The 15,110-nt window shown below is 34.3% G+C and overlaps 1 protein-coding gene across 2 annotated transcripts in view; it reads left to right on the top strand.

Annotated features, from left to right (window-relative positions):
- LOC129256760 (uncharacterized) overlaps nt 1-14,891 on the top strand; it is a 28,129-nt gene extending 13,238 nt beyond the window's left edge. Inside the window, exons 3-6 of one of the 2 annotated variants that reach the window (XM_064097650.1) lie at nt 3,562-3,645; nt 4,318-4,394; nt 4,602-6,841; nt 14,287-14,891. In XM_064097650.1, coding sequence (XP_063953720.1) covers nt 3,562-3,645; nt 4,318-4,394; nt 4,602-4,650 — 210 coding nt within the window. In that variant the 3' untranslated portion in view covers nt 4,651-6,841; nt 14,287-14,891. Of the gene's footprint in view, nt 1-3,561; nt 3,646-4,317; nt 4,395-4,601; nt 6,842-14,286 lie in introns of those variants that run through there. The other variant, XM_064097651.1, reaches the window with a different exon arrangement.
- The last annotated feature ends 219 nt before the right edge of the window (nt 14,892-15,110 follow it).

The following is a 15,110-nucleotide window of genomic DNA, read 5'->3' as shown; positions in this document are numbered from 1 at the left end:
TAAAGCTTTGTCGAAAAAAGGGTTTACCAATGTTTTATATTGAATTTCTATATACATGGGCTCAATTACGATATTTAGATGAGCAGAATGTTGAAAATATATATCGTGAAACATTATGGAATAATAGTAATATTACAATAAATGGACAACCTTTAAATTTTCAGGAATGGAAAGAAGCTGGTATTTTATATGTTAAACAAGTTGTATATAAAGGTAAATGGAAAGATATATCATTTTTTAGAAACTTTTTTGATGTTGATAATTTAGTATTTAGTTTTAGATTTTTAAAATTAAAAAAAGCATTTCCTGCTCATTGGCTTGAAAAAATAAGTACGATGAAAGAAAAGCAAAATGAGTCTCCAGAACAAGAAGAAATTGATACATCTGTTGGTGAACGTATTGATATAACTTGCACCAGATCAAAACAATATTATGTGTTGTTTTTACAACAAAAGAAGGTTGATTTTTATATTCTGGACATCTGGGGAAAACAACTAAAATTGCCAGAAGATTTAGTTTGGAAAGATATCCTTCATTTTAAATTCAAAAAGATAAAAGATAACAGAATTAAGCAATTCAATTTCAGACTGTTACATAAAATATTACCTTCTAGATTTGTTCAAGTGGAAAATTGTAAATACAAATCAATGCGAAATCTGTAATGAAATCGAGACCATTGGCCATTTTCTGTTTTTTTGCAAAAAGATTAAAGTTTATTGGAAAATCATATCGAGGATGATTTATTTTATTTTCAAAGAAGAAATGGTGATAACTATGAAAACATTGTTAATTGGGTATAAAATAGAAAACCCAAAATTTGATCTTATTAATTTGACGATCAATGTTGCTCAGTTTGTAGTTTATAATCATTATGTAAAATGCAACCTTCAGAATCTAAATCATAGCAATAAGAGATTGATCACGGAATTTGTTTCATATTTGAAGTTTTATTTGAATCATTACGGATCTAAACAATTTTGTGTATTAGAGGTCAAGAAAATTATTGATATATTGTAATTCCTGTTATAAATATTATATCATTTGACTCTTGAAAAAAAGTTATTCCTATGTAAATATGTATATATGTAAATATTTTGAAACAATAAATCCTCAAGGAAGAGGCAAAGAGAGAAAAAAAAAAAAAAAACATTCTTTTTTTTAGCTTCGAGAGGTCTAGGCAGTTCTTGTTAATGGTCTACCACGGATATCCGTACCAAGTCATTAGGAATGGTGCTTTATGTCTTGCATTGTCAAAGGCGCATTATGGTTTGACACGCTCACTTGTGTAGGCCTATATATTGATTGATTGATTGAAAATCACATTTATTTCCTTCAAACAGATACAAAATAATATTTGACATAGTAACGAATACAGTATGTATTTCGACACAATTTTGAAGGAGGCGAAAATCCGGAAAGCAGAGCTTGAGTTGGGGTCGCCAGATACAAATAAATGACAAGTTACGTACTGTAATGACATCATATGTAATTGCATATAATTAAGAAAGTTAAGAGTAGAAAAGAAACATACATATATGTAGGTGGAGTGGGGATTTGGGTACTGCTTCCCATAACAAAACGAATCAAGACAAAAAAAAGAAAGGGACAGAACAGGAAAGGAATATTTGTAAAATAAGATATGTTTATTTGAATGTTTTGTCAAAATATATCACAAAAAGAGATACATTTAAAAAAGGTTACAATTTTTGGTTGCTGCTTCTTGTGACCTTTGGAATATTTCTTCATACACCATGTTGTGCCCCCTCAAAAATTTTGGCTCATTACACTACTTCCACAACAAAACATTAATTATCATTCATTATGGCAAAGTCTAGTCTAGATTAATTCTGAATTTTAGATCCATTTTCAGTACAATATTACCCACAAAATTCTCTGATGGTGAAATTGAGATATTTAGATGTTTAGATATCCAAACTCCAAATTATGCTTAATATGGTGATAATTTTTAAGATTTTTTAAAGTTATGCTTTATAATTATTAACATCATTGTCCCTCTAACTTTAATCAAGACCTATTACTACATTGTGTCAAACCTATTACTACACTGTTATAACAAGGCATTTACCAAGTTTCATAAAGGCCTGCTTGGTTTTTAATCATGACCTTGGTCACCATGCTAAATTTTTTTTCACAGTAATCACAGCAAATGGGGACCATCATGCATGCATGCATATCCCATCTCAATGAGTTACTTGTATCTCACATCAATCCTATTTGGTCTGCAGTGGCCTGAAATGTGACTGCCATGATTAATGTGAACATAGTGAAGACATAGACTAACAGTATGTCATTGTAACTGAAGACCATGCCAACGGCTTTCAATACCAGTAATACTCTTATCTGTGAAACCTTAAAACGGTTTATTGCTGTTAGGTCCAGTGCCATCTGGTCCAGTAGCCATAATTTTGTACATTATTTGTTCTCTTACCAAGTGCATGTCCAATCAACATATCATCCAATAACCAGTACAGCCAGGGACGATGCGGGGGGGGGGGGAGACAGGGAGGCAACTCGACCTGTATGATTTTCTGGTCATGTAAAAGGGATGATGAAAGTAAAAAGGAAGAAACAGAATGAAGACAGAAAATTGTAAGAGTCCTGATGTTAAACTTCATGTATATATTTCCTTTGTTATTCAGTTGAGAGAAAAAGTAACATATTCTGTCCCTGTCAATATACCCTGGTATAGTAGGGCAAATGACTATTCCAAAACACTTTTTTCTATTGTCTGTTTCCAATTACATATTGGTCAACTATAAATTGTTCCAGCACTCATGTGGTCTAATCAACAATTTATCTAAAACCTGTTTATTTAGTGACCACTTTTTCAATTAATCATGATCATGACTGGTTAATTTCAATATTTTGTCTAAACCCACTTTAGGTCTAATTGTCATCTTGGGGGGGGGGGGGGTGGGATTACCGAGCCCCCTGCTGGGTCTGTGCACAACATACAACGGAAGGACCGCATGCACGTAGTACCGCAACTTTGATTAAATAAGTTTTTAAGGTCAGTCCACAGTTACTTGTGATGTAATAATATGCTTTGGGGCCATTATGGGAAAAGCGCTATATAAAAATAGCTATTATTATTATTATTATGTAAGCACTTGACCAGCACATTAGACTGACTGGTTATAGCTGAAACAGGTAATGGACTAAATGATATTAGACTGACTGGTTATAGCTGAAACAGGTAATGGACTAAATGATATTGTGCAAGCTAGCTGAATTGCAATCCAAGTGGTGTTTGGGCTAATTGGATGGAGCCCTAACATACATGTATATTTATTATTCAACCTAATGGTTATTGGTTGAAATGCGTGATTTTACCAGTGATAATTTGAGGAAATTATTAATAGTGTTCGATGATATGGTTATTACACTGATCACATTGGACCAATCAGCAATTTATCAAATCAAGTTGCATTGAATATGTTTTGATTAACTGTTCTTTTTTGTTATTACATTACATAATCGAATCAAGTTGTATTGATTGTTTTGATACTGTTTTTTTTTGTTATTACATTACATAATCAGATGTCAGCCATAACAGTAGGTCACATACAAACATATCGAGATGCAGTAGAAAAAGCTGGAATAACAGTGGATCACAGTGTAAAGGTCAGTAGACACATCATGTAGTTCACTTGATACCTTTGTATTACATGTTAGTCTTCAAATACCCCAATAATCCCTTTCAAGTTTATTGCTAGTTTTGATATTAAATGTCCTTTTTCACCCAACACACATGAAGCATGAATGTACAGACTCTTAGTGGTCATTAGAAACTGGCAGGAGATGCATGTATGACTTTCACTTTGTAATGTACATGTAACTGCATCTGAATAAATTTGAATATGCTACACCCAGCAACCTCCATCAAACATTTCTTTACTTAATTCGCAAACTTTGTAAGTTTTCATTTTATAATTTTTCAGGGGTTCTCCTTGTCTTTCTCTCAATACGTTTAGTTATTTGCTATGTTTCTTTTTTTTCTACTGTAACAATGATTTATGGTTAATTGATTTTTTTTTTCCATCTGTAGAATGTGAAATCATACTTGTAAGATAAAATGTATGTGCAGAAAGAAAGACAAATAAATATCTTATCTTATCTTATCTTATCTAATTTGAAATTCTTGATGTAAGCACTTTGGGTCAGTCTTAGAAGTATAATGATAATAATAATACTTAATGTATCTTGTGCAAAAAAAGGATTCAGGCATGAAGTTATTGTGATATTAAAGGATTGGAGAACTTTAAATCTTTTTTTTATTTTTGTTTCATATTGCAGGCAATGTATGCTCTAATGGCCAAAGTGGAGGAACTGAATTTTGCCATGCCAATGGTTTATGATCTTGCCAAGCAAATGTATCCTTTTGATCAACATATGAATTCATATAAATGTATAATATTCCAATATTCCTTATATTTCATTCACATTTTTTCTAACGAACTCATTAAACATAATTTTGATTTTGTCAACTCACATATAACACTAGTTATGTAACACACATGGTTGATATAATTATATTACTAAATTTGATTTGATTTTTCCTTGACTTTCTTTATAAACAGTAAATCAATCAATAATCAACTTGATGAATTGGAGAATCTATGTAAATGAGCTTTTCATGTTACACATATCTGGTTATATTAAGCTTCCATGTTATCACTTGGTTGGATAAAGATGGTTTAGTGCCACAGGGATTGACTCTGAACTCTGTCTGAAGAGCGACATCGTGGGGCTGTTTCAAAACGTTTGTAAAATTGTAGAGTTACATGTTACTAGATTCAAACTACTGGAATATGGAATATGTAAGCCCACTGGGATTCTCAAATATTCAAACATTAACACACATTATTGCAATTAACTTGACCACAATTTAGATATTATTTAGCATCGTAAAACTTTTGTTAAAACAGAGGGAATTATTTTGGCTAACATTTTAGCACTATATACTAGTATTCCAGTTGTTGGTAAGTTATGTGTAAATTTACAAATGTTACATGTCTACATCACTTTCAGATGTCTCAAAGTAGTGCAGTGTATACTACGTAAAACGTTTGTAGTATGGCTTCACATTAGTGCAGTAAAGTTTTATATCACTTTTTTTCTGCATTTCAGCATTTTCATTACCATATTTCAGTAGCATATGATTGAAAACTCTACAAACCAAATTTGACATGAAACAGTAGCCAAGAGTCTGGCCATTTGAATGCCTTGAGCCATATTAGGTTTGATAAGTGTACATTAGCATTCTCCTTTGGAAACTGCAATTTAATCTTATTGCGATGGAATAAAGTAGGTATTTGTGTGACATCTCGGTGGCCCATGAACTGATTCCTACCAAAATTGAGATGTGGAGTTTTTTGTATATAAATCTTGCTTCATCAAGTCTGAGACATAGTAACCAAAACACTGTAATGCAAAGGGTTTTTTTGTGTAAATTCATAGCTTTAGTGTTCTATCAGTTATACCATCCTAGTGTTCACATCACCACCAAATCATGTTTGGATCATGTAAAGAGCAAATCTCCCGTTATATCTGTATGCAATTTCGGGATTTTGTTTCTCCCAATTTTACTACCACTTATCCCAATAAGTGTTACCTGATAATATTAACTTTTAGTGATCTCCATTGAATGTCAGTCTTCGTACTGTAACTAAAAATATCAATTGGTAATTTTTAATTTCATATAAAAAAGAGCAGTAATCAACTACCCCCCCCCCAAATATGTGTCTTGTACTAACAATAAGAAAAAAAGTGCAATATTTTGCTTGACAGTTCCATATTGAAAGACAATATAATTATATGTCCTACCTAAAGAGTTAATAGATGTATTTGAGTTGATAGACATTCCATATTTCATATTTTTACTACAGAGGTACAGAAATTATCTATTGCATATTTGTTTAAATGCAGCCATGGGTTAATTTTTATGTTTATTTCAATATGGTGCAAGACACAAATATGTAGATAAGCCTCTAAGCAAGTTGCTTGTGTTCATATGTCTTACTAATAATATGACATTGATGTTTTTGTCCTGGCATTATATGCTTAATGAAATTTATGCCACATTTTGTAGTTACCTTTTTGGAATGCATGCATTTTGTAATGAGAAGGGTCCAACAGTCAAAAGTTATTGGTGAATATAATCATGTGTTATTCCTTTTGCTGAGCTTCAATGTTTTCATTCTTTTTATGATCCATTTATCAGCACCTGGAGGAAGTAATAATAATGGTGTATTCTGTTGAAGCGCACACATAGGTCAGGCATAATGCTCATGACGCCATTTACAGTAAAAAAAAATAAGGGCATAAATACAAATTGTCTTACACCTTATAATTCAGTACAAACACTCACTTAATGATACAGAAAAGCTGGAGGAAATTTTAACACTGATATAACTTAGTTTAACAGAAACATTTCTTATTTAATCAAATAATAATAAGAATTATTAATAAAACATGAACATCTATATGATCTAGGCCAATTTAATGTTATTAATTTGACTTAAATGATAAAATACAACATAATTATTAAAGATAATACAGTTAATACAAGTAACTGTGACGATCCATATCAATCTTAAACAAAAAATGAAATAATTTGCATTACTTAGAATGCATACATGTATTCTAAACGTAGTCTTGTTTTCTTGTATTTGGAAGTGTCTTATTAATTACCATTGGTTGAATTGTTTTCAATGTTGTTTTGTTGGTTACCCTTTGACACAATGCTGTAAAATCCAGAGCTCTCTTTTCCAACCAAAGTGATGTTGGTACAGTATTATATGAACGCTAACAAATAAATGTTGAACTTTGTTTCAACCTACTAAACAAAGCTTTAAATTTCATGAAGAAAAATAAATAATCCCAAATTTACTCACAAAGAAGGAAAGAGTGTACATATCATCCACAAAACAAACATAACCATCTCTGTGCACCAGACCTGTTCTTAACGTTCTGTCAACACTAAGAAACAAAAATTGTAGAAAAATATGATATCCATGTACATGATGCATCCATTGATAAACAGGTTTGGCAACTCTTGTATTTAAAATGTTGTGAAAGAAATGAATGAAGAGAACCCGGTTCCCCAACAAAGCTGGGGGCCCAGGTTTGATTCCCGGCAGAGACATTTTTTCAGCATCACCAATTTTTCCAAAGGGCAGATAGCTCTGAGGAACCTTGATGTAAGCTATGCCTACTTTCTCTTCAATCATTTCTTTCACTATATAATGGATGCATATGTACATGGATGTCATATTTCTCAACAATTTTTGTTTCTTAGTGTTGACAGAACGTTTAACAACAGATCTGGTGCACAGAGATGTTTTTTTTTTTATGCCCCGGCAGACGACGTCTGAAGGAGGCATTGTGGAGCCGTGTTATGTGCAAACGCCGGAATATGTGCAAACAACTGTATGATGGGGGGACCTAAAGCTACGCACTTTGTTTTCAAACAATAAAAACTATCCCAATTTTAATATTTCAACAAATTATCTTTCACTAATTTGTGGCAAACATTCTAAAGATCGTTAACCAAGAAGAAAATATCGCAAAACTCACAAATACGAAAATCCCACCGTGTTTTCCGAACACCTCTTGATTTCGCCGCCCGATGTAGAAGGGGTCCTGAAGCTACGCACTCGATTTATCATACAAAAAATAGTATTTCCTGTGCCTCAATTTCTAAAATATATTCAAATTATTATAGGATAAAATGAAATTAAAGCGAATATAACTCCAAAATTCCAAACAGTTGTTGGTTTTCTCTGCATTTAGAGATTTACTGCAGCCTCTGTTGAAAAAATTGAATAGGAATCGTTCGTCACTCTGCAGTCACAGTTCCACACACAGAGTGCGCATTTGCCATAAAAACTGCGTGCGTGATGAGTGGTGCGTAGCTTTAGGACCAGCGCAGCTTTAGGACCCCCTACCATATATGTGCAAAATTTCGCCGGGTTTTGTGCAAACAACGGAATTTGTGCAAACGCCACGCCGGGAAATGTGCAAATCTGTCAAAATTTATCAACGGCACCTGTGCAAACGTGACGACGGGATATGTGCAAATGAACAATTTTCACGGGATATGTGCAAATCACTGTTTTTATCAATATTAAGGCTATTTCTCATGAAATGTTTCATAACATTACTGTTAAAATGAGAAACATGCCTGCATAAGGGAGAAGCTACAGTGCCATCGGCAATGAAACGCTTTTCAGAGAGGCGGGGGGGGGGGGCACCAAACTAAAATTTAAGGGACACTCAATTTCGAACACTGCCTGAGGCACTTTCAAGGCAAAATGGGGCACAAGGTGCCATGAGCCTAATTACATCAGGAGGGCTAAAGATAATCGTTCGACCCAACCCATTCAAATTTTTTCAATTTGATATTGCTGATTGACAAAAGTGTATGAATATGATTCCAAATCTAACTCTGATTCTAGAAATGGTAACTACTGAACTTCCTTTGCCCAAATTGGGAAGATATATCAATGATTTGGAACTATTTTTTGACTGGCGGAAGAATTGGGGTTATTTTACTGTTTCAGTTGATGAATTTGATCCCATCATAGTTATTTTCATAAATGGCGATTTATTTTTTAAATGAGCTGGCTACGATACCCTTCTCTGGTCAGATATGGAATGTCAGATATATATCCTATCCAAAGGGAGTAAACATTCGACCCTCTAATTTCACATTTATTTTTTATGAATTTTTCTTAAGTGCCATTTTAACACACAAGTCTATGGGGAATGTTTTACGCGCGTGACACCTATAAGTAATACAGGCGAATTCCCTATACTGGATGGAATACCTGCCCAAACTCCTCAGTAGCAAACAATTTCTAACTGATATCAATGTTTAGTCATCGAGTGGTGCAACAAAATGGATTTAATGGCTTAGCAAGGCTATATATCAGGTAAGTTAGTAGGTATGTGTATGTAAGCCTAGGAATGCATATAGACTGGTCAATGAGAGTCTAGGCCTCTTTATGTTCTGATTCATCATTGGTTTGTGCTAGTGTATGATCACCTACTTAATGTTAGAAAGAACTTTACAAATTGCTCATGTTAAAATTGTTCTTTGGAATGGGGTAGAGAGGAGATAGAACTTTACAGAAGAGAACTAGAGTGGTACCTTCAAGAAGGTATTTAGAAAAAGGCACATAGTAAGGTAAGGTATCTAATAGTGCTCAACTATAAGGAGGGAGGGGGGTTGGCTGTGTGCTCCAATCTTAGTCTAGCCCCCCCCCCCCCCTCTTTATAAGCCATGTCATCTATAAAATTATCTTTCTTTCTTTCTCTCTCTTTCTCTCTCTCTTTCTATCTATTTATGTATCTCTTCCTTCTTACATCTGATAGGCAATAGCCCTAGGAAGATTTTGATATAATAGGTCAAATGCAAATGTACTAAAGTAATATGTTCTCATTCTTTTATTGTTTCCTCATTCAATCTCATGTATATCTGGTAATTATGTTTGGGGCAGTTCTGGTATCCTGATATCTACACAAAATTTACATACACCTTTATATTACAAGGAGAATAGGGGCCTTTATATATTGTCATTGCATTCACTGTTGGGCTAGGCTATATGCAGGTAGGATATGTAGACATCCATATAGTGAATATAACATATATGAGTAACACATTAAAATGGGTCATTGCATAGAAAATAGGCATTTTCAATGCATTTCTTTGTGCTAGTGTGAGTGTACAGATATAAAAGAATAGCAAAGTAGCTATTAAAAAAATAAAATTCATAGGTCATATAATATAAGTAATACAGGCGAATTCCCTATACTGGATGGAATACCTGCCCAAACTCCTCAGTAGCAAACAATTTCTAACTGATATCAATATGTTTAGTCATCAAGTGGTGCAAAAAATGGATTTAATGGCTTAGCAAGGCTATATATCAGGTAAGTTAGTAGGTATGTGTATGTAAGCCTAGTAATGCATATAGACTGGTCAATGAGAGTCTAGGCCTCTTTATGTTCTGATTCATCATTGGTTTGTGCTAGTGTATGATCACCTACTTAATGTTAGAAAGACCTTTACAAATTGCTCATGTTAAAATTGTTCTTTGGAATGGGGTAGAGAGGAGATAGAACTTTACCGAAGAGAACTAGAGTGGTACCTTCAAGAAGGTATTTAGAAAAAGGCACAGAGTAAGGTAAGGTATCTAATAGTGCTCAACTATAAGGAGGGAGGGGGATTGGCTGTGTGCTCCAATCTTAGTCTAGCCCCCCCCCCCCTCTTTATAAGCCATGTCATCTATAAAATCATCTTTCTTTCTTTCTCTCTCTCTTTCTATCTATTTATGTATCTCTTCCTTCTTACATCTGATAGGCAATAGCCCTAGCTAGGAAGATTTTGATATAATAGGTCAAATGCAAATGTACTAAAGTAATATGTTCTCATTCTTTTATTGTTTCCTCATTCAATCTCATGTATATCTGGTAATTATGTTTGGGGCAGTTCTGGTATCCTGATATCTACACAAAATTTACATACACCTTTATATTACAAGGAGAATAGGGGCCTTTATATATTGTCATTGCATTCCCTGTTGGCTAGGCTATATGCAGGTAGGATATGTAGACATCCATATAGTGAATATATCTGAGTAACACATTAAAATAGGTCATTGCATAGAAAATAGGCATTTTCAATGCATTTCTTTGTGCTAGTGTGAGTGTACAGATATAAAAGAATAGCAAAGTAGCTATACAAAAAAAAAATTTATAGGTCATATAATATAGGTGCCATGAGCCTAATTACATCAGGAGGGCTAAAGATATTCGTTCGACCCAACCCATTCAAATTTTTTCAATTTGATATTGCTGATTGACAAAAGTGTATGAATATGATTCCAAATCTAACTCTGATTCTAGAAATGGTAACTACTGAACTTCCTTTGCCCAAATTGGGAAGATATATCAATGATTTGGAACTATTTTTTGACTGGCGGAAGAATTGGGGTTATTTTACTGTTTCAGTTGATGAATTAGATCCCATCATAGTTATCTTCATAAATGGCGATTTATTTTTTAAATGAGCTGGCTACGATACCCTTCTCAGGTCAGATATGGAATGTCAGATATATATCCTATCCAAAGGGAGTAAACATTCGACCCTCTAATTTCACATTTATCTTTTATGAATTTTTCTGAAGTGCCATTTTAACACACAAGTCTATGGGGAATGTTTTACACGCGTGACACCACAAATGTATTTTTTGTCATTCAGGCGAGAGATGTTATACCCACAATGTTTTAACACCCTCAAACGTATAACAAGGCCCACTATCGTTTGGAATAACATGGATATAGAGTGAAGTCTTTTAATACTCCAGACCCGGTCATTTAACAATTTGAAGATCCTTCTGAACTAAGATCCTGTACTAAAGCATACGTAAAGAGCATAGTCTTTCAAAAATAATTAAAAACTGCAACACCTCACCGTCTACCAAATTAAGACCCTGAAAAAATGAATATAGAATGTAGTCTTTACCCAGACCCCGTTATATCAATAATAATAAAAAATCAAATTTAAGTACCCCACCGTCTCATTCCTGTGGAATGAGTATAAAGTGTAGTCTTTCACTTCAGACCGGGTGATTGAACAAATTCAAAACTATTAAAGCCCTGCCATCTTCCACTACTAAGACTCTGTTATGAAGAACGTGTATATAACGTATTCTCAATTCTCCAGACTCGTGTAATTAAACAAATCTTCAAGACCCCACAGTCTCATTCCTGTGAAAAAAGATGGATAAAGAGTGTAGTCTTTACTCCAGACCGGTGATTAAAAATCCATCAAAATTAAGACCCCAAACTAAGACTCCGTTATAAAGCAAGGGTACATAACGTAGTCTTTACTTCAGACCCGTTCAAGAAAAATTGTTATCTTAAAAAAATAAGACCCTGTAATAAAGCATGGATATTAGAGCATAGTCTTTACCCCAGACGCTGTTATAAAAAAAAAAATCAGGAAATCTTCAATTTGAAGACTCCACCGTCTCATCCCTGTGAAAAAAAAATGAGTGTAGTCTTCACTCCAAACCTGGCGATTAAAAAAAATTTCAATACTAAGACCCCATCATCTTCCAAACTAATAATCTATAATAAAGCTTCTTCTTCTTCTTCTTCTTCTTCTTTCCTTGGTTGGCAACCAGTCAGGATTGCACGGGTATATAGCATAGCCTTTACTCCATACCCATTTATTAAAAAAAATAACACTGTACACTGTATACCCACTGTATAATTACACTGTATACCCATGTGCTACATTACAGGGTCTTAGTATTGAAGATGACGGGATTGAAGTTTCGAAGATTCTTGATTTTTTTTTCAAATGACTGGGTCTGGAGAAAAGAATACACTCTTTATCCATATGCTTGATTACATGGCAATGGTTTAGAAGATGGTGAGGTCTAAGTTTTAAAGTTTATTTCCCTTTTTTAACCACCGGGTCTTGAGTAAGGACTACGCTTTAATGAAGCTCAGGTATAGCATTAATCATGTTGCTTGGAAGAGCATATGGCCAAGAGTATCAAAAAGTAGACTAATGACATTCATCTTGTATGGTACGGTCGCATTGGGTCTGGAAAAGGAGACTACCAGCATTCGTTTCTATGGATTTGTCACAAATTAAAGGGTGTAAAAAGTAGAGTAGCACCCTTTGTCTCATACAGAATGGTCGACTAGGTCTGAGAAAATAGATAAACATTCATCCAGGGTCGGCGGGGCGAAATTGAAAGTGGGGGGGGGGGGGGCACAGGGAAAAAAGGGCACTTCCTCTTTTGAAAAGGGCACTTCAAACAAAAACTTTTTTAAAACAAAATAGCATATGTACCCTAGTAGGGTAATGAGCAAAATAATTGAGGGGGCAGACATGGCGTATGGGGCAAAATTTCTTTACAGCTGCGAGCGAGCGAAGCATGCGAGCAAAATTTTGAATCTTTTAATGAAAAAATAGCATTTGTGATAGATTTTGACATGGAGAACAATATCATATTTCACCACTTTTCTTTCCTTTTTTATCTTTCTTGGTCTTGAAAACTTTTGGGGGTCCATGGATCGAGGTCCATTTTTTAAGGGGACAAGTGCCCCTCCCCCGGTTCAGATGCCCCTGCAGAAAAGAAAGGACGCTAATTGCAAATACATATACCTTATATTAGCAAACTGGACATTTGAACAAACCAGAAGAGAAGGGGCATTTATCGGTGAAAGGTGAAAATGTACACACTGCAGAAGAAGAATTTCACTCTTAAAAGGGGCAAGAAGAACATTTTAAAAGGATTTTTATTATTTAAAAATGCACTTATAAAAGGGATAAGAATGCGAAATAAGGAAAACGGGCGATGATCGGGCATGAAAAGAGCGGTTTTAAGAATGGAAACTTATCTGATACGAGAATTGGCACTTATAAAAAGGTAAAGGGGCACTCTTTAACACATAAAACGGGTCCTTCTAAGATGAAAAACAGTGATTTGCACATTTCCCGTGAAAATTGTTCATTTGCACATATCCCGTCGTCACGTTTGCACAGATGCCGTTGATAAATTTTGACAGATTTGCACATTTCCCGGCGTGGCGTTTGCACAAATCCTGGCGACATTTTGCACATATACCGTTGTTTGCACATATCCCTGCGTTTTGCACATAACATGGCTCCACAGGCATTAAGTGTTGCCCCTGTCCATCCGTCCGTCCCCCCACTTGGTTTCCATGCAATAACTCGAAAAAAATTTAATGGATTTTTAAAAAATTTGGTGTGTAGGTAGATGACACCAAAATACATGCTAAGTTTGAATTTGGAGTCCGCAGGTTAAAGCTCATTAAATTTGCGGGTTGGTTTCCGTATGAGAAACATCCTAACCATTCACCAGATATTAAAAATGTTTGGTGTCTGGGTAGATGACACCAAAATACACTCAGGTCACATCAAATGACCCGACTGTCATATCTTCTGTCGGAGATTATTATGGAAAGGGTGAATCTTTAGGTCAAAATTTGTTCATTATATACTAGTATATGCATATTGGTTTCTGCACGATATTAAGTTCAATCATATGGAATGATTTTCTGATCGCGTTAAGCGAGGGCATCTTTGTCCTTTGGACACTTCAAATTTCTAGTTTGTGGATGATATGTACACTCTTTCCTTCTTTGTGGGTAAATTTGGGATTATATATTTTTTTTCTTCATGAAATTTAAAGCTTTGTTTAGTTGGTTGAAACAAAGTTCAACAACATTACTGGCAGTGTTCAGATATAGTGAGACCAATCTCGTTTATGAGGCAAATCTCTTTTTAATTCATATCTCAACTTTTGACATCATGATCCTATTTGATATCATGATATCATTATAAATGTATGTACATCACGAGTCATATTGAATGGTATCACAAATGTGTATGATGCACAGCTCCATACATTACTTTGTGCCAATTTGTTTGAATTTTGTGCAAACTTTTAAAAGGATCTTATTGGGTGGCAGTTTGTTTTTTGTCCCATGCGACTTCTTTCACAAAAGAAAAGTTGCTTGCCTCCGTATTTTTACGTCTCATAAAATGTTTCTTTAATTTGTCATGCCATATGTGAATGAACCTTAGGATTCATTTCGTATTTGTATTTGTAATGATGGGGAGAGGTGGATCATGAACTACCAACATTTTCAGTTTGAACTCGTATACTAGGCAATTTCCAGTATTTATATTCAGGATGCGTACAACTTAATTTTGTGCAGTTGATCTATTGTGATTTTATGTTTTATACCATATATGATGTGCACTGTACAATATATTTTTGATGTTGAGAAGAGATAAAGTTATAAAGGACATAGAAATACATGCAAGTGTGATGTTTGCGTCAATGTCTGAACAACTAATGTTAAAGAGATGAGATCCTATCCATGGAGGGATGCTAAAGAGTGAGAATGAAAAGGAATAATGTAAAGACAAGGTTGGAAGCCTATCAATATGAGCTTCAGGTTGAGTTATTAACTACAACCATTAAGTTTTGTTTGGTCACATCCCACATGGTGTGATCCTATATAGTTTGTCTACA

This window comes from Lytechinus pictus, chromosome 3, assembly GCF_037042905.1.
Source record: "Lytechinus pictus isolate F3 Inbred chromosome 3, Lp3.0, whole genome shotgun sequence".
Lineage (NCBI taxonomy): Eukaryota > Metazoa > Echinodermata > Echinoidea > Temnopleuroida > Toxopneustidae > Lytechinus > Lytechinus pictus.
This window is presented reverse-complemented; position numbering and strand designations above follow the sequence as displayed.